At 42.5% G+C, this 19,870-nt stretch overlaps 1 protein-coding gene across 1 annotated transcript; it reads right to left on the reverse strand.

Moving 5' to 3' along the window:
• Window positions 1-12,215: 12,215 nt before the first annotated feature.
• On the reverse strand, window positions 12,216-14,165 carry LOC141095947 (uncharacterized). Its single transcript, XM_073582294.1, has 2 exons — window positions 13,929-14,165; window positions 12,216-13,818 (listed from the first exon to the last, which is right to left on the reverse strand). The coding sequence occupies exon 2, from the start codon at window positions 13,581-13,583 to the stop codon at window positions 12,417-12,419; it is 1,167 nt and encodes a 388-aa protein (XP_073438395.1). The 5' UTR covers window positions 13,584-13,818; window positions 13,929-14,165; the 3' UTR covers window positions 12,216-12,416.
• Window positions 14,166-19,870: the final 5,705 nt, after the last annotated feature.

Consider the following 19,870-nt stretch of genomic DNA (forward strand, 5'->3'; position numbering starts at 1 on the left):
CGTGTTTCAGTCGGCCTTCGACTTTTCACAATAATCGGCCGATTGCGTTCGACCCGACTTTTGAAAAAGTCGGGTTTCATGAAACCCGACTTGACCCGAAAAAAGGCAAAGTCGCTGATCTCTAATTGCGATAGCTTTAAATCCTATGTGATCTGGCAATGTAGTGAAAAACACAGGATTTTATGCTAATGCTTCATGGTTGTTGAGAATGCCAGAATGCCATAAACCATTACATGGTCCAAGCTGTGGAGACTAATGTTCCGATATTGCAGAAATTGCAAACGAGTTAATGTCAGGCACTAGGTTGAAGGCTGAGACAGATGGTAATTCAGAGGATGCAGTCTGCCTAGCTAAGAAAACAAACTCTGCATGTTGAATTATGTACAGTACATTTTTCTTTGGTAAATTGGCACAATACATATATGTCTATAAGTCTATTATACAGTATATGGCTGATTTTCAAGTCTTGCTCATGAAGATGAAACGTGGGTAAATGATCCCAAACAACCAGCTAAAGAAACTGGTTTCAGAGAAAGAAAATAAAGCTGTTAGCATGGACAAGCCAATCACCTGACCTGAAACCAATAGAAAATGTATGGAAGGAACTAAAGCTCAGCGTTCATAAAAGGAGCCCACAAGAGCTTCAGGATGCTAAGAGTGCATGTGTGGAAGAATAGGCAAAAATAACACCTGAGCAATGCATGCGACTAGTTTCTCTATACAGGAGGCGTCTTTAAGCTGTCTTCAACAACAAAGGTTGTACATAGTGTTAAATAAATTTCTGTAAACGTGTTCAATACTTTTTTCTCTGTGTAATTTCTCATTATTAAACATAACTTAATTTATGGACATCTATGGTTTGATTTCTTTGCCTATGTGGATTGGATAGGCTGTTACCAACACCTGGTGAGAATTTCATTTGAATAGCACCTTTAGAAATATATTTACTTAGAAAATTGGTGACATGCTCAATATATATTTCACCCTGTGTGTATATATAATATATATATATATATACATTCCTATAAGGTGCATTACACTGCTCAACCATGAGGGAAGATTGTTCCTAGGAATGCTCTTTTCACAATAATTGTGCAGCATGAACAGGTTGCTATCACCTGAAGAAAGAGCAAAATGCTCATTTGTCGGGTGAAACGATCTTTTGACTTTCTTTAAATATTATTGTTCTTCACAGCACATCATCCTGTGTAAACTAAATCTGCACTGCCAAGAACATCGGCAGCCTATGTGCACAAAATGATATGTTACTGATTATTCTGTGCAAATCTGAAGCGTCATCTGCCTGTGTAAACAGGTTATTAAACGCCCGACATCAGCAAACAATTAGCTGATCAGTGATTGTTAAGTGTCGCAAGTCCCGTGGTGGTTTTTCAGTAATTCCAAATCTATAGCAAATACAACTAGGAGTCTATTACAATACTACCCAGCAATGTAATTGGTCTTATGACCCTATTCCTCTTGACAGTTTACCTGAGAAAACACGTCTAGTGAACGTTTTGGTCGGTAGAGGATGGAAATTTTGTTCTCGTACAAGGTTTTTTTAAATTATTTTTTACAGTAGATGCTTTTTGGGTGATTTGTGTCCCATGAACACTATGTGTAGAATGTCTTTTGAGGCATACTGAAATTATTCATTAATACTTCATGTAAAACTTTTTTTCTAGACCCTTTACAATGTAAAAAAAAATTGTGTATACGTTATGTTCATAGCATCATATCTTATCATTCTTAGTAGGACTTATTGATCTTCTTTTCCGGGATTCAATTATGTAAGTCGATAATTGCATCAGAGCAGAAAATGTTGCTCTTTGTCTCAGTTATTTTATATACTGTAATTGTTATTAATCCATCATCTAAAAAAGCTACAATGGACAATATTGCCATTAGCCATGTTTATCAAGTCCCCAGGGCTCCTCAGTGTTGACCTCTTCTTTCCTATAGAAGAAGCTGGCTTTTTGCTGGCTGGTGGAGTAAGTTGAGGGAAGACGTGTCATGATGGCAAAATCATATCCTAATTAATGATGAGGGAACGTACTGGTATAAGGTGTTATCCAAGCTAACAAACAGACAATCCATGCTTGTGTTGTGCCTGTTGAATAGCCGCGAGACATACAGGCGTGAGAGCTCGAACATATTATTCGAGCACGCTGAAGACTCTCGGTTTGCACCAGAGCATGGCCAGATAACACCTTATCTGAGCACGTTCGCTCATCACTTAATCCTAATGTATAGTCAGGGAACTGCAGGGTCCTAGTCTAAAGGGTCAAGCAAAGATGATAGTCAAACAGAGCAATCAGTCAATCCGAGGGTCAAGTCCAGAAGCGCATGCAAGACGTTTTCAGCAAATTTACAACAGAAACTATATTGGATAAATAGAGTAAGAAGACAGGCAACGTCAAGATGAAAGTTGCTCTCTACAGGCGTCTGTATTGTGACAATCATTGCATACGCAGAATTTAAGCAGAAATAGCTCCAGCTCAAATAAATCAGTAAGCAAAGCAGCAGAGATGGAACTGTTGGCGGGAAGGGTGAATCGGACTATACGGCCAGCAGAGGGTGCTTCAAAGGCCGGGGTCACACTAACCGATGCAAAATACGGTCAGTATTTTACATGCGTAATACGGATGAATGGCCCCTAAACAGTGCTCCGTATGTCATCCGTAATCAAGGTGTGGTCGCGTATTTTGCGCATGTAAGCATCCGTATGTAATCCGTATGGCATCCGTATGGCGAGATTTTCTCGCAGGCTTGCAAAATGGACATATAATGGAGCCCTATGACAGGGTTTCTAACAGAAACCAAAGAATAGATATAGACACATAGAATGCATATATATATATATATGTATTCTATATATCTATTCATTCGTTTCTTTATTAAAACTGTCAGTGTGAGTTTACTGTATAGCGCACTGAATTGCCGGCTTTTCTAAAAGACACCGGGTGCGTATTTCTCGCAAGTCACATGTGTGGTCCGTGTAAACTTGCGATTGGCACGGACCGTAGAATACGGATGAGAAATATACGGCTGGTGCGAGGGACCCCATAGAGAATCATTGGTCCGTGTCTAATGCGTGCTTTTAGCGCCTCTTACTCGGCCGTATTCCTTGCCAGTGTGACAACGGCCAAACACTTCATGTTTGTATGGTAAAAAGAAGGTTTTCTCCAAAATGATCCAGAAGATTTCTAGAACAAAAGTATGCTTGTTAGTGCAAGGTCCCCTAAATGGACTAGTGCTTTCTTTGATATGGATTTTCAGAAATGACAGGCTCCCATTATTTATGAATTTAAAAAACTAATAAGTTTTTTATTTAGCTCTGAAACATTGATGGAAAGAGCTTTCCAGAAATATCCATCACCCAAGTTATCACTGGTGCAGTGTCAGAGGAGGTGAGGCATGAGACAGAGATTCAAAATATACCAAAAATTAAGAAGTCAACCCTTCAGACACTTCTTCAGGTATAACACAATGTATCAGTTTTCTCTCATGTTCCTTTTTTGTAGTGCATTTATTGACTTTATACATTGGTTTTATGTAACTTCTATCCGTGTTTTACGTCTACGATCTTGCATCTATGTAAATATTAACATCTATTGATAAACTTCACATTGATTGTTATAATGTGCTTAAAAAGTTTGGTGGTCATTTTAATTTTTTTTTGTTTGAACCTGAATTTATTTAATTTTTTTGGTCACAAAAAAAGGCTGAAAATGATTAAAGAAATCTAATTTCAAGTGTTTTTGAATATTTAATCAGCACTAAACTCTATTATAGAGTCTGACCTCAATTAATAATGGTCAAGTGCCCTCCTTATGTATAAACTCGATCTACCAGACATTATTCTTATAAAGATTAGTGATTATTTCACTCAAATCCGTTTAAAGAGATGCAATATTAAAGGGATTGGCCACTACTTGACGTCACAGTTCAGTTGGCGTAGCTTAACGTGCGAGTGGACGGGGCTGAGGCTCCATTCAGCAGAGTTCACACTGTAACTCCTGTGTAAGCTGATGCGGCAGAAACGACTCTCCCTGCAGACCATGGCAGACATATCATTGGTCCAACCTGTGCAACCGCACAACGGCCACAGAAGTAAGAGGGCCAACCTTCATCCCCAGAAGAGCAAGTAGCTTCCATTATAGACAGGACTATTGGACTACAAAGGGCCCATATACTGTTCTTGCACAGGGGCCCTTTCCTGCCAATATCTACCACTGCTGTAGACCCAGCACCCACTTGTATCTGTATGCATACAGCACACTTATTGAAATTTATTTAATAATTTGTACAAATGCCTTTGTTGGTGATGACAGCTTCAAGATGTCTCCTTGATGGAGAAACTAGTTACATGCATTGCTCAGATGTACTTTTTGCCCATTATTCCACACAAACACTCTTCAAATCCCGAAGGTCCCGCAGGCTCCTACTATGAACTGGGAGCTTTAGTTATTTCCATAAAAGTTTTATTGACTGGGCCATTCTAGCTGCTTTAATTTTATTGCCTTGCTGAAATGTTCACCCTCCTTTCATCTTCATCCTCATGGTAGATGGCAGCAGATTTTCATCAAGAATGTCTTTGTATATTTGTGAGGGACGGACAAGGTTGTAGTCTTGGCCACCAACATCTGCAATAGTGTGCCCTGGTCTCCTTTCACATAAACATGCTGCCCATCACTCAGCATGCCTGCAGCGCCTTTCACAGCTCCATCAGGGTCCTCTGCACGTTTCTGGAGGACATCAAGATCCAATTTAGAAATAACGGAGTCACAGTCCAGTTCAACTTTAAATGGAGCAGCTTTACTGAGACTTGTACACAGCATATTCATATTTTTCCCAGCATCATCATCATCAGGGTTCACAGCATACATCTCCTCTTCTGTCCCTTTCCTTCTCTCTCTATCACTAAGCCCGCTTCCGTGGCGGACCGTGCTGAACGGTCCCACAGCATCTTCAGTGCCCAGCCGGTCACCAATATATGCTGGGTTCTGTGCTTGCCAAAATGTTATGTGGCATGGTGTTGCCCAGGGCTAGCCAGCCCTCCTGAACTAATGGGCGCCCTTGCCCTGAATGCCTGCTATCAGGAAGTATCCTACACCTTATCCCACCAGGACCCTCCTATATTAACCATTTCTATACTATGTACTACAATTCCCTATCCAGTGGCCCATCTCAGGCAATGCTCCCCTTTTACATTGTGCCCCATCTAGTGGTCAATCTGGGAGAATGCACTTTCCCTAAATATAACATGCATATCATACAGATTTTACATAAGACATCTTACAAGGAGTACACAATAGCAGTAACAATAAATATACACAAAATAGCAACATGGCAATATACATAAAGGGGTTGGGGAAAAGGTGCTACATATATTACAGCCCCTTACACATTTGTCCATTCATCCTTCCTTCAGTTACATGAAGTTTGGCAGTGCCATATGCCGAAAAGCACCCCCACACCATGATATTTCTACCTCCAAACTTCAATGAAAGCATGGTATTTATGGCCTTTTGGCCTCCATTTTGTTCTCATATTACTATAATCTCCCAGTATTTCACAGGCTTGTTTAAATGTTGATGAGCAAACTTTAAACACACTTGAACATGCCTTTTGATCAGCAATGGAGTATTGCATGGTAGCAACTCTTCTGATAATTCTTTTCACTGTTCTGTCTGAAATCTTGTGGGGAGCACTTGGTTGAAGCCAGTTTATGATAAAATTATGTTATTTCCATTTCAGGATTAGGGCCCCAACAGTGCTCACCAAAACTTTCCCTAGTTTAGAAATTCTTCTGTAGCCAATGCCATCAGTATATTTTGCAACAATAAGGTTGTAAAGGTCTTGAGACAGCTCCCTGATTTTACCCATCATGAGATGTTTTTTGTGTGTCATCTTGGTATTGAAAAACCTTTTTCTGGCCATCAGTTGAACCAGTTGATTTTTCACTGAGTGGCATGATTGATTTCTCGTTACTGATAGATTTCAGCGGGTGTCATGACTTTCCATGGCTTTTTGCACCACTCTTATTTCATGTGTTTCATGTGTGGCAGGGTCCTCTCTCCTTATGTACTTGTGTGTCCCTTGTCTTACACATGTTTACTATACTTGTCTATATTTCCCCTTTTCACATGTAAAGCGCCATGGAATAAATTGCGCTATATAAATGCATAATAATAATAATAATAATAATAATAATAATGTGTTCAACACTTTTTCCCTGTGTCATTTGTCATTATTACACATAACTTGATTTATGGACATCTATGGTTTGAGATCGTTGCCTGTGTGTATTGGATGGGTTATTACCGACGTGTGGTGAGAAATTCATGTCAATAGCATCTTTACTTAGTAAATATATTTCATCCACTTATTCCATCCACTGTATCTCTCTCCCTTCTATCCAATTTATCTCTCTCCCTCATCCATCCAATCTATCTCACCAATCCCTCCAATCTATCTCACCCACACATCCATCCAATCTCTCTCGCCCATCCATCCATCCAATCCCATCCATTCAATCTACTTCACCCATCCATCTGATCTAACTTTCTCACCCATCTATCCAACCTATCTCTCCCATCCATCCATTCATCCAGAGTCAGACTGGGGTGCCAAAGGCCCACCAGTAACCTACTAGACTTTTCAGCTATATGCAAATGTGACATTATCCTCAGTTACAAATTTAAAGAGCATTGAAGATTGTTAAAAGAATAAGATGCCGCCTCTGTCTTTACATAGTGACTCAAGTATATTGTGCCAAGTACTATTCATATCAGAGGGTGGTGGCCCACCCTTTTACAGGAGCCCTCTGGAGGATTCTTCTGTTCTCCTGTGGGCCAGTCCAAGCCTACATTCATCCCATCCATCCGTAAGTGAGGTGAAGCAGGGGGTAATCTTTTCTGGCGGGGCTGATGCTTTATGCTTTACTTCTATTCCCTGTATCAGTGTCCTGTATAGGAAATGGTGCTGGACCTGTGTGTCTTGCTGGCGGAGTAGTGGATGTTGGCTGTGTTACAGGTCTGTGCTCCCCGCTGGCATGTTTACCAGCACAATGAATCATGGGAAATGTAGTAAGAAGGGTGCAGGGGATTCTGAAAACGAAGTGATGACTGTGGGATCAGATCTATTGCCAAGGCACAGAAGAGAAACCAAAAAGCATAAAACAACATGAAACTTGGCATAAAAGGTATATGGGTCATTATTCTTAGGCCTCTTTCACACTTCAGTTTTTTGCATCAGTTCAAATCCGCCGAAAAGTCAGACAAGCGGATCCGTTCTTAACTGCTGTCCGGGAAGGGGGGAGAGAGAGAGAGAGAGGGAGAGAGAGAGAGAGAGGGAGAGAGAGAGAGAGATTTTTTTGTCCAGCACCCAGAAAGAATTTCGGGTTAAATGAGTGTCTGGAGGATCCGCCAGAGAAAAAAACGTTACAAGCTCCGTTTTGAAATCTTTGAGGATGGTGACGGACAGCAACTTTTGGCGGATCCTCAAAAAAAACGGATGCAACGGACAGCAATCCGTCACAATCCGCCATTAATGGAAGTCAATGGGGAAAAAAAACGGATCCTCAAAAAAAAATTGAGGATCCGTTTTTTTCAAAACCTGGCGGATTGTGACTGATTGTAAAAAACTGAAGTGTGAAAGAGGCCTTAAGAATTTATGGCACATCCAGTTCCTGACTTACGGTATTGAACAATCTCTTTAAGGGTATGTGCACACACGGCATCTTTATCAGGTGGATACCATCTGGAACCCACCTGAAAAAGCTCTCTATACGCGTTAAAAATATTGAACATATGCACAGAAATGACCAAATGAGCTGTAGTGCACATGTTGTGTCTTTTGTCACTTCTTTTAACCATTTAAGGTTTCGAAAGCCGTGAAGTGGCTAAAAGAAGTGACTTGACCATTCTTCAGACGATTCTCATTTGGACGCTGCCACAACTTATAATTAAAATTAAAAAATGAAGACGTCGGCGACAGAGCCACAGCAAAGCAACGAGGGAAAGGTAACAAACAAGACGCTTGAGGAAAAATACAGCCGACTCGTTTCTGAAGTATCTTCTCTTTAAAAATCGATGTAGGTATGCCGACGGCTAACAGACAAAATCTAAGAGATAGTGCTGAAAGCTCCCGTCCATTGTAGATACAGTAAATAATTAAAATCAGAGCTATGGCATTCTTGGTCACAAGTTCATGCAGTTGGCGCAGACATTTGTCATTGCTAATGAAATAAATTGAAAACTCCATGTTTTAGAAAATGTTTTTAAGAAATAGGAATTCACTTCCACTGTTATCCTGGTACTGTCTGTTTATTCGAGTCTGTAGAATTTAGAGATGGCTCAAGGCTTTTTGTCCGGATCTTGTTTTATGGTGGTAGAAAAAAAATTCACCAATGCATTATCTTCTGAAAAGCAACCACTCCTTCCGAGACAAAAGCACAAAAAAGACAGACCTTGTAAATTCTGAATTCGGTAATCCTGCTGTCAGGTTACATGTGGGCTGTGTCAGTTCAACACAATAATAGGTCACTGTGCGAAATTACATACAGAGGAAGAAAATAACCTTGAAAAGACTGCAGATTTCTAAGGTTATTGAAAGACATGTTATAAACTTGCTCTATGAACAGAAGCATAGTTTTCCATCATGTCTTGCCTTGTACTGTCTGCGCATACAATACTACATCACGCTGGACAGTGTCATTCAAAGTATTGCTTCTTGAGAGTTGCTTTCTTGAAAAGTTTTCCTATAACACAACGATGGCACTCATTTCCTGAGTACTTGATAAATCTTACTTCCCAATTTTTAATATCTCTTTGAAATGGAGAATAATGAGTGTCCAAAAGAGCGTCCCTTCTTATAATGGATATTGAATAAAAATGATACCAAGAAAACTATAATTTGCAGCTGTTTTGACTTGCGGCAATTGTTATCTTCCTGCTGCTGTCTCAAGACCGCTGGTGGTGTGTCATCTTTTAAAGGCCATTACCATTAAAGATTTTCAATTATTGGGAGCCCCGTTGAAGCTTTAGCATTGGGTCCCACAAGCTTAACGTTACGCCACTGACTATATCAGCATTTTTTTTTAGCATGTTTATTTCAAAGCTGGTCCCTATGTGAACGTGGATATCAACCTTAACATAGAATCATAGAATGTTAGAGTTGGAAGGAACCTCCAGGGTCATCATGTCCAACCTACTGCTAAAAGTTTTTCTAATATCTAATCTGTATCTTCTCCCTTTCAGTTTCATTTCATTGCTTCTAATGTTTCCATGTGCAAATGAGAATAAAGATGATCCTTCTACACTGTGACATCCCTTCAGATATTTGTAGACAGCTATTAAGTCTCCACTTAGGCTAGTTTCACACTTGCTTTTTTTTGCAGCGCGTTTTTCCCGCAAAAAAACGCATTAAAAAACGCATACAAATGCATACAAACGCTGCGTTTTTTTCCAGCATTTTAATGCGCATGCAGGAAAAAAACGCAGCGTTTTTGCGCGTTTGTATGCGTTTTTTGTGCGTTTGCGTTTTTTTACAGATTTTTGAAAAACCCCACAAAAAAGAAAAAACAACCATTCAACAACACACAAGACCAATGGGACTTCATTGTGGGTGTGGTATGTTAATATATATAGACCCTGTCTACAGTATTCTTCACATTTGCTTGATTCTTCTCGTGACCATGGATCTGCGCTGGAAGAGTTTTCACTTCAACTTGGATTTGGACATCGCGATGGCTCAGGCGTATGCAGTTGCTTGCCATGAACAAAGGAAGAGAGAGAGGCAGCGAAGACGGCGGCGTATGTGGATACATCCGATTGTTGAACTCCGGGAGAGCCGTGGGGCATACCACACCCTCTACAGCGAGCTACGTGCAAACCCGGAGAAATTTACTGATTATATCCGGATGTCCCACGAAAGTTTCATGGATTTGCTTGCTCGTGTCCAACAATCCATCCGGAGACAGGACACACAGCTCCGTCGTGCGATTCCTCCTGAGGAACGGCTACTGGTGACATTACGGTATGTTTTAAAAACAAAGGGGTGTGGTCTGATGTTTTTTTTTGTAAATTTAGTATTCAAAACCTTGGGTAATTAGTTTTCGTGAATGTACTAATATTTTTTTTTATAGTTTTTAAAAATAATATACATAAATATTAATTTTACTTCTTTGTCTGTTCACAGATTCCTGGCGACTGGAGAAACCCTATCCTCACTACACTTCCAGTACCGTATTGGAATCTCTACCTTGTCTGGAATTGTTGCTGACACCTGCCGGGCTCTCTGGAATGTTCTTTGCCCAGAATTTATGCCCCTGCCCACCGCTGAAAAGTGGATGGAAATTGCTGACAAATTCTGGACAGTATGCAATTTTCCCAACTGTTTGGGAGCTGTTGATGGGAAACACATACGGATCATCAAACCCCAAAGAACGGGATCTGAGTACTATAATTACAAAAAGTACTTTTCAATAGTACTCATTGCAATTGCGGATGCCGGATGTATGTTTGTAGCAGTGGACATTGGAGCATTTGGCCGTGGTAATGACTCGCAGGCTTTTAAAAACTCAGACATGGGCCGGAGGTTGTATGGCAACCAATTTAATTTCCCTATGCCACGGCCTCTTCCTCACACCGAAGCTCCGCCACTGCCCTTTGTAATGGTTGGCGATGAGGCTTTTCAAATGTGCGGAAACTTACTGAAACCCTACTCCAGCCGGGACTTGGACCACACCAAAAAAATTTTTAATTACAGGCTGACCAGGGCCAGAAGAACTGTCGAGTGTGCTTTTGGGATTCTTGTTTCCAGATGGCGAATTCTGGGCACGGCCATTAATCTTAAACTTGAAACAGTCGATGAGGTGGTGAAGGCCTGTGTGGTTCTACATAACTTTGTGATGGCTAAAGAGCACCCGACCTTTGAACTGGACGATGATGCTCCTAACCCATTGCCTGAATTCACTCAGCACACTCTCAGGTCATCCGTTGAAGTTGGCCAAATGAGGGACAAATTTGCGGCCTACTTTATTTCTGATGTAGGACGGGTGCACTGGCAAGATGAAATGGTGTAATGTTGTTGTTTATGGTAATAAAAATCCTTATTTGATACCATTACTGAGTGCACTATATTTTTTAAACTCCAATTAATTAAAAAACTTCCCATGTATAACTGAATTTTGTTATGTTCACACACCTGGGCAGGTAAATACACATACGAGTTAAAATGCAGCATTGCTAGTCTGCGTGAAATATATTGGAATGAGCAAAGCTGCAGGCCATGAATCAGGAAACCATTTTTTTTCAAGAGAAAATTGTGCAACTAGTTTAAAACAAAGTATGTGATTTTCTCAAAACACAACCCTCAAAACCCAACCCCAATGAAAGTCCATGGGGAATACAAGTCAGCATTGAGTGGATGAATGTAATCTGCTCATGTAATCTGCTCCATTACAAGTTATTACACTAGGCCTTGGAATGACTATACTAGGCCGTGGTATTTCAAATATGAGTATAGTAGGCCTTGGGGCTAGTAGTATAGTAATATGTGAAATACCACGGCCTAGTATAGTCATAACAAGGCCTACTCGATTTTGGCCAACTGGTATCTTTTTGTGAAACTTGACAAGTTTCAACAGTTTGAAAATAGATTCTAGTTGGTAAAACTAGAGTTATTACACTAGGCCTTGGAATGACTATACTAGGCCGTGGTATTTCAAATATGAGTACAGTAGGCCTTGGGGCTAGTAGTATAGTAATATGTGAAATACCACTGTCTAGTATAGTCATACCAAGGCCTACTGTAATAACTAGATTTTTAACAACTAGCATCTTGTTTCACAAAAAACAAAGTGGTGAAACTAGAAAGAAACTTATTTTTTAGACAAGTTTCAACAATTTGTTTTTCATGAAACCAGATTCTATTTGTTAAAACTAGAGTTATTACACTAGGCCTTGGAATGACTATACTAGGCCGTGGTATTTCAAATATGAGTATAGTAGGCCTTGGGGCTAGTAGTATAGTAATATGTGAAATACCACGGCCTAGTATAGTCATACCAAGGCCTACTGTAATAACTCGATTTTTAACAACTAGCATCTTGTTTCACAAAAAAAAAAACTGGTGAAACTAGAAAGAAACTTATTTTTTAGACAAGTTTCAACAGTTTGTTTTTCATGAAACCAGATTCTATTTGGTAAAACTAGAGTTATTACACTAGGCCTTGGAATGACTATACTAGTCCATGTTATTTCACATATGACTATACTAGCCCTTGGGTTGGTTTTTAACATGTATTTACCCATCAGTGTGTGTGAGCGGCGCAAACAACATTAATGAAACTTATTAATGGTGAACCACAAATGTAAATTTATTTTTTATCACAAAAAAAAAACTAAAAATTATTTTTTACGGCGTTTGGGGGCAGATGGTTTCAATTTGGGGGTGTGCAGGGAATATGCAACACTTGCAGTTGAAGACGGTGTTTGAGGGGAAGGGGCAACAAAACTTGTGGGGGAAGGTAGTCCAGTTAAGGGAATTAAACTTGGAACACTTGTAGGAGAGGAAATCTGTTCAGTTACATTAGTTGTAAAGGCATGTCGCCGTAGGCTTGTGTGCCTGGACCGACTTTGTCCCAATGCCCGCCTTGATTGATTTCGCCTTGAAGTAGGGGCAAATATGGAATGTAGGTCCCCCGTCTGCTGGTATGGCTGCTGCTGCTGAGGTGGCGGCTGCTGCTGCAGAGGTGGCGGCTGCTGCTGAGGTGGCGGCTGCTGCTGAGGTGGCGGCTGCTGCTGAGGTGGTTGCTGCTGCTGCTGAGGTGGCGGCTGCTGCTGAGGTGGCTGCTGCTGCTGAGGTGGCGGCTGATGCTGAGGTGGCTGCTGCTGCTGAGGTGGCTGCTGCTGCTGAGGTGGCTGCTGCTGCTCTTCGTTGTCAGTGCTCGTCCTTGCAGGAGGACTGGTGGCGGCAGTGATGGCCCAGGTTTGCAGAGTGGTGGTGGCAGGGCTACTACATGTTGTTGTAGCGGCAGGGCTGTTCCATGTTTGCCTAGTGGTGGCTGAGCTCCACGCATGCATGGGATTGGCGGTGGTGCTCCAGACAGGAGCAGCGCTTGCCATGGTGGTGTCGGTGAAGTGACCAGCTGCACTCAGACTTGTGGTGGTGTAACGGTGGGTGTCCTGGCTTTGAATAGAGGTGTCCGTGCAGTGGTATGCAGCACAAGTCGGTAGTGAGGTGAAGCGAGTCAATGGTGGCACAGGTGGAAAGGACACCACTGACTGCTGACCGTACCGATTATGCTGCATAGCCTGCAAGAAAGCATTGTTGCAGGCCTGCAGCACATTCAGCTGTTGATCAGGACTAAGGTGTTCCGCCATGCCCTTTTCAATCTTACTAAAAAAATGGTGTGCTGGTCTGTTGAGGTCGGCCTCCAGACGGTCAAGGCGCTGTTCTACAGAATTGAAGCGGTGTTCAAAGTGGTTAAAACCACGTTCCATGAGGGCAAAACCGCTTTCAACTCTGTCGGACAGTGACTTGAGGCTGGAATTAAATGTCTCGCTCAAATGCATAAACTCGGGCAAGACATTCCTGTCCAAGGCCCTCTGCCGCTGGCGGGTAGTGCCCGCATAACCAGTGGCAGAGACCTGGGACAGGGGAACACCTGATGGCCCAGCTTCCTGGTCACCAGCTGTGTGTGTGGTTGACCTGCAAGGTGCTTCCTGGCTGTCGGATGGCTGGGACGGGTCAGAGGACGTCCGAGGAAGGACCGCTCCAGGGCCAGGTTGCAGGGTGCTGCTCCAGGTGCTGTGGAAGAAAGGAAAATCATTACTACCATGCCTTTACAAGAAGCATCAGCTGTGGATTAGAAAAACACAGATTAATAAAAATAAAAACCCAAAATGTATAATACTTACGATCTTGTGGCAAGGACCGGTCTTAGGAACTGCAACGCATGATAGTGACGGTATCTAGTTCTGGTCCTTGACGCAGATCCACTGCGAACCTGGCCCTCAGCACGAACATCACTGTTGAAGCGGTCCTTGATCGAACGCCAACGTGTTCGGACTTTGTCCACTGTTGATAAAAAAAAACAGTGCCGTCAAGGACAAGAGTCACTGCGGCACAATGTAGCAATACAATACTCAAAGCAGTCACTGTAGACCCCGATGAAAATGTTGGGTTTCCTGCTAGAATACGCCTAGCACGAAACCCAACAGTGCCGTCAAGGACAACAGTCACTGCGGCACAATGTAGCAATACAATACTCAAAGCAGTCACTGTAGACCCCGATGAAACTGTTGGGTTTCCTGCTAGAATACGCCTAGCACGAAACCCAACAGTGCCGTCAAGGACAACAGTCACTGCGGCACAATGTAGCAATACAATACTCAAAGCAGTCACTGTAGACACCGATGACACTGTTGGGTTTCCTGCTAGAATACGCCTAGCACGAAACCCAACAGTGCCGTCAAGGACAACAGTCACTGCGGCACAATGTAGCAATACAATACTCAAAGCAGTCACTGTAGACACCGATGACACTGTTGGGTTTCCTGCTAGAATACGCCTAGCACGAAACCCAACAGTGCCGTCAAGGACAACAGTCACTGCGGCACAATGTAGCAATACAATACTCAAAGCAGTCACTGTAGACCCCGATGAAAATGTTGGGTTTCCTGCTAGAATACGCCTAGCACGAAACCCAACAGTGCCGTCAAGGACAACAGTCACTGCGGCACAATGTAGCAATACAATACTCAAAGCAGTCACTGTAGACCCCGATGAAACTGTTGGGTTTCCTGCTAGAATACGCCTAGCACGAAACCCAACAGTGCCGTCAAGGACAACAGTCACTGCGGCACAATGTAGCAATACAATACTCAAAGCAGTCACTGTAGACACCGATGACACTGTTGGGTTTCCTGCTAGAATACGCCTAGCACGAAACCCAACAGTGCCGTCAAGGACAACAGTCACTGCGGCACAATGTAGCAATACAATACTCAAAGCAGTCACTGTAGACCCCGATGACACTGTTGGGTTTCCTGCTAGAATACGCCTAGCACGAAACCCAACAGTGCCGTCAAGGACAACAGTCACTGCGGCACAATGTAGCAATACAATACTCAAAGCAGTCACTGTAGACCCCGATGAAAATGTTGGGTTTCCTGCTAGAATACGCCTAGCACGAAACCCAACAGTGCCGTCAAGGACAACAGTCACTGCGGCACAATGTAGCAATACAATACTCAAAGCAGTCACTGTAGACCCCGATGAAACTGTTGGGTTTCCTGCTAGAATACGCCTAGCACGAAACCCAACAGTGCCGTCAAGGACAACAGTCACTGCGGCACAATGTAGCAATACAATACTCAAAGCAGTCACTGTAGACACCGATGACACTGTTGGGTTTCCTGCTAGAATACGCCTAGCACGAAACCCAACAGTGCCGTCAAGGACAACAGTCACTGCGGCACAATGTAGCAATACAATACTCAAAGCAGTCACTGTAGACCCCGATGACACTGTTGGGTTTCCTGCTAGAATACGCCTAGCACGAAACCCAACAGTGCCGTCAAGGACAACAGTCACTGCGGCACAATGTAGCAATACAATACTCAAAGCAGTCACTGTAGACCCCGATGACACTGTTGGGTTTCCTGCTAGAATACGCCTAGCACGAAACCCAACAGTGCCGTCAAGGACAACAGTCACTGCGGCACAATACAGAGCAGGGAAATACTCACTAAACGCCTTTTTGGAGGATGCTGTGGCGCTGTCCCAGCCATCCATCAACGCTGCGGCCACCTCATTCCATAGCCGCCGGGTCACCACATTGTCCTTGTACAGCCGGTCACGGCTGTCCCACAACGGCGAACGCTCCTGGACCAGGCTGATGAGCTGCTCATTATCCAGGTAGACGTCTTCATCCCGTTGTGGAACCTAGACAAAACACATTCATTAGAATAATCAAATTTAAATTGAATAAAAAGTTACAAAAAAAGAAACAAAAAAATGAGTAAAAATAGAAGATAAAAAATAAAGAACATTACAAATCATTTGATACTTACATTCCGTATCACCACCGGGACTTGGCTTCGCTGCTCCTGCTCTTCGCCCTCACTAGTGCCGTCCGCAGATGATGATGACGATGTCTTAAGAAAGTTGAAAAAAACGTAAGAGATTTGGAGAAGCAGCAGATATACTTACCAGATGCACGAAAATAATCACCTCACGGTCTGCTTGCGCCAATTCCTGCCGCGATGGGGAATACTCGGATTCTGAAGACATACTGCATGTAAAAATAATAAAAATCATTAGTACATACATAATTTAAAAGGACAGGCATATAATGTAATATACTCACATTCTTCGCTGATATAATGGGTTCTTGGTTGACTGTCTGCTCTTCAATCTCTCAGTGTAGTAGTGGCAGAGTTTTGGCAGGCACCTCCTTTATATAGACTTTTTTTTTTTGACTTTAGAAGATTCTAACTAGGATAAAAAGTGGACACCACCCAAAAAACGCAGCGCTAAAAAATCGCATACCTGCGCATGCCAGTGCGCACGTATGCGCATCCATAGGCTATAATGGCCATTTTTAGCGCAAAACGTGCGCATACGTGCGCATGCGCTTTTTTCCAGGGCCAAAAAATGCAACATGCAGCGTCTGGAAAATACCAACGCACACCCCAAAAAAACGCAGCGCATGAAAATCGCATACATGCGCTTACAAGCGCGCATGTATGCGCACCCATGTTAAATATAGGGGAAAAATCGCATGCGCACGTATGCGTTTTTTTCCAGCGCTAAAAAACGCAAATGTGAAACCAGCCTTAGTCTTCTTCTTTGTAAGTTAAACATTCCCAGATACTTTAACCGTTCCTTGTAGTACATACTCTGCAGTCCTCTCACCATCCCGGTAGCTCTTCTCTGAACTTGCTCCAATTTTTCAATGTCTATTTTAAGATGTTTGGTTAAGGCTAAGGAAACCCTCTGAGAAAAATATTATGTCTAAATGTTACTACAGGTAACATTCCATAGACAGCAAGCAAGGACGCATGAAACTACAGTTATGCACCTCTTATTGTTATGTCTCACCTGGTGAGTTGGATTCATGAATCCTCTTGCCCGGATGAGCAGTTCTTAAAGGGAAGCTGTTATCAGGATACTAGACCCCTAACTAGAGGTATGTGTTCAAAGTCCCTTTAATGCCTATTAAATCCATACATTATTTGAAATATTTCACATGGAAATTGTACAAAATACATTATCGAAGTTTTAATCGCAAGTGAAGAGGCAGAAATTGCACACCTGCCTCTCTCCCTATTTCCCTGCCCACTGCCAGCCTCCAGTCTCTGTTGGACCTATAACTCTTCTCTCAGGAACCTGCCTGGCATGTCTGAGTTTCTGTGAAAATGCCATTGCACTGGGTTGTCTCATTAGTGGGGGTGGCGCATGCGCAGATCGATAGTTTTGCTCTCGAAATGTCGTCAGGAGCTTACTGCACATGTGCCCGCCCCTCTGATGAGATGACACTGAGCAAAACACAGCCAAGGGAGGAAGACCGCTGAGAGAAGAGTGACCTCTCCATCAGAGATCAGAGGCCGGCGACAGCCAAAAAAATAGGGAGAGAGGCAGGAGAGCTGGAAGTCCAATTCTAGCCTAGGGAACTTGTGATGAAAATTTCAAAGCTGGATTTCGCTAACAACTCCAAATGATAAGCAAGGTATGGATTTATAAGTCCTAATACAAGCAATGTACGGATTTAATAAGCATTAAATGCATTTGCCCAAATGACAGGTTTCTTATCAGCAGTGTGGACAAGTGGCGCTGGAGCAGCAGGAGTCAGTAACACAATAGTACCACATGAAACACCAGCGATGAGCAGTGAAACTGGAATAATAAAGACTGGGGCAGAGTAGTGGGTACTGAGTAGTGTAGCAGCAAAGTTGTTGTGTAGCTAATTTGGAATAGTAGGCACTGATGTAGCAGAGTTTGAGTAGTGGACACTGTAGCCGTCAAATAGCAGCAGGAGCGCCATCTACTTGATTACTTTGGTGTTATCCTGTCACTTGAATTGTGATTAAATGACCTGACAGAATGACATAATTGGAATTTACTTGGTACTAGTGTAAGAGTAGATCTGCCCAGAAGACAGGAATGATGTAGCATTTGGCTCTAGAACTGGAACAGTTGAGTAACACTCACTCTCTATATTACATTTAGCTCACTGTTCCCGTGTCATTCTTCTTTCACTGTCACCACCACATCGGTCTTCTCGGCAGCGCTTGGCCACCAAATCAAGTTGAGTGGCACTGGCTATGGACAATCAAAGATTCCAGCCATAGAGAGGAACCAACCAGTCGATGAGTTTCCTGGCCAATCAGTGGTCCTGGAGGTCCCATTTCATGTTTTCTATGCCCAGTGCCAGTAATTATATTTTATTTAATATCTTGCATATACTACTTATGTTCTGACCCAGCTATTAATAGGCTACTCTTCTGGAACAACCTTTGTTTGACCACATTGGTTTGTCTTCAGTCTGTTTGATCCTATTGATTACTTTTCTTTCTTCTTCTGCATTCTTACCCATGTATCCCCAACCCTGCTGTTTGATTCTTATTCTGTCTTTATCTAGCCATTCACTGGGTCTGACCTTGGCTTGCTTGGCAACTCCTCAACTATTCTAATGAAGCAACATTGTCCAAATAGCTGCAGAGGAGGGTGAATATTAGTGAGGTCCTTAAGGCTCCTTTACATTTAGCAATGCACCAGCTATCCCAACAATGATACGACCCGGTCAGAATCGCTGGTGCATCGCTAAATGGTCGCTAGTGAGCTGCCACACAGGCAGATCTCACAGCGATGCAGCAGCGATCTAGCGGTCGTCACCTTTCAGACGCGGCGATCCTGACGTCCTCCCACCCGCGTCCACGCGTAGCTTGTCGGCGCCAGCAGGAAATGGCCGACGAGAAATGGAGCTGCGCGATCTCGCGCGATCAACGACAGACAGCGGGGGAGCCGGTCGGAGGTAAGTATCACACATAGCGATATTGCTAGCGATATCGCTGCTGCGTCACCAAATCGGTGATGCTTTAGCGATATTGTTAGCGATATCACTATGTGTAAAACCCCCTTTAGACTCCTCTAAAAGCAAAATGTCAAGCTCGGGGTTTCACAATTGAAGCCCATTTTGATCTCATGGTATCATTAAACTAGAGTACTAAGTCAAGGATTATTTTGCCTTCCAATTACTTAAGTGCCTGAGTCATGAGAAGGTAGATTGACCATAAGCCCCTTCTCTTTACAAATTATCCATCAACATGTAAAGAACCCACATGCTTTCTCTGTACTCCTATCAATGTCCAAGATTGAAGCATCTGAAATTGAGAACGTGGTTCAGAACAGTTTACACTTAGTTAAATCTGGAAAAGGAAAAATATCTAATTTCATTGGACTAACCTTTGGAAAATCAGGCAGCTCCTATGTTGCAGGTCTGTGGAACTACATAAAAATTTTGATATTTAGTTTATTTACAAGTACAAATATTACTTTGAACTTTCTGCTTCTCGGACTATTCTGCTAAACTCAGGCGTCATTGAAGGCTTGAATAAATCATGAGACTGAGGGAACACTGGTACTGTCGTGATTATATGTGTCTCTATTTCGTAATTGAATGTTTTATGAAACTTATCGGACAGTTCATAGAAAAACTGTTTTCCAATTGCAGATAGAAAATGTATAATTTGTCCTAGATGACAAGGCGAGTGTCATTAAACATTGTTTTGTCAATGCATAAAGTTCTCCTCTTGGCCAGGCAAGGACATCCCTTAGATGCACATTCCTTACATTA

The sequence above is a fragment of the Dendrobates tinctorius genome, unplaced genomic scaffold, assembly GCF_039654945.1.
Source record: "Dendrobates tinctorius isolate UK_male_01 unplaced genomic scaffold, ASM3965494v1 ptg000070l, whole genome shotgun sequence".
NCBI classification, from domain to species: Eukaryota; Metazoa; Chordata; class Amphibia; order Anura; family Dendrobatidae; genus Dendrobates; species Dendrobates tinctorius.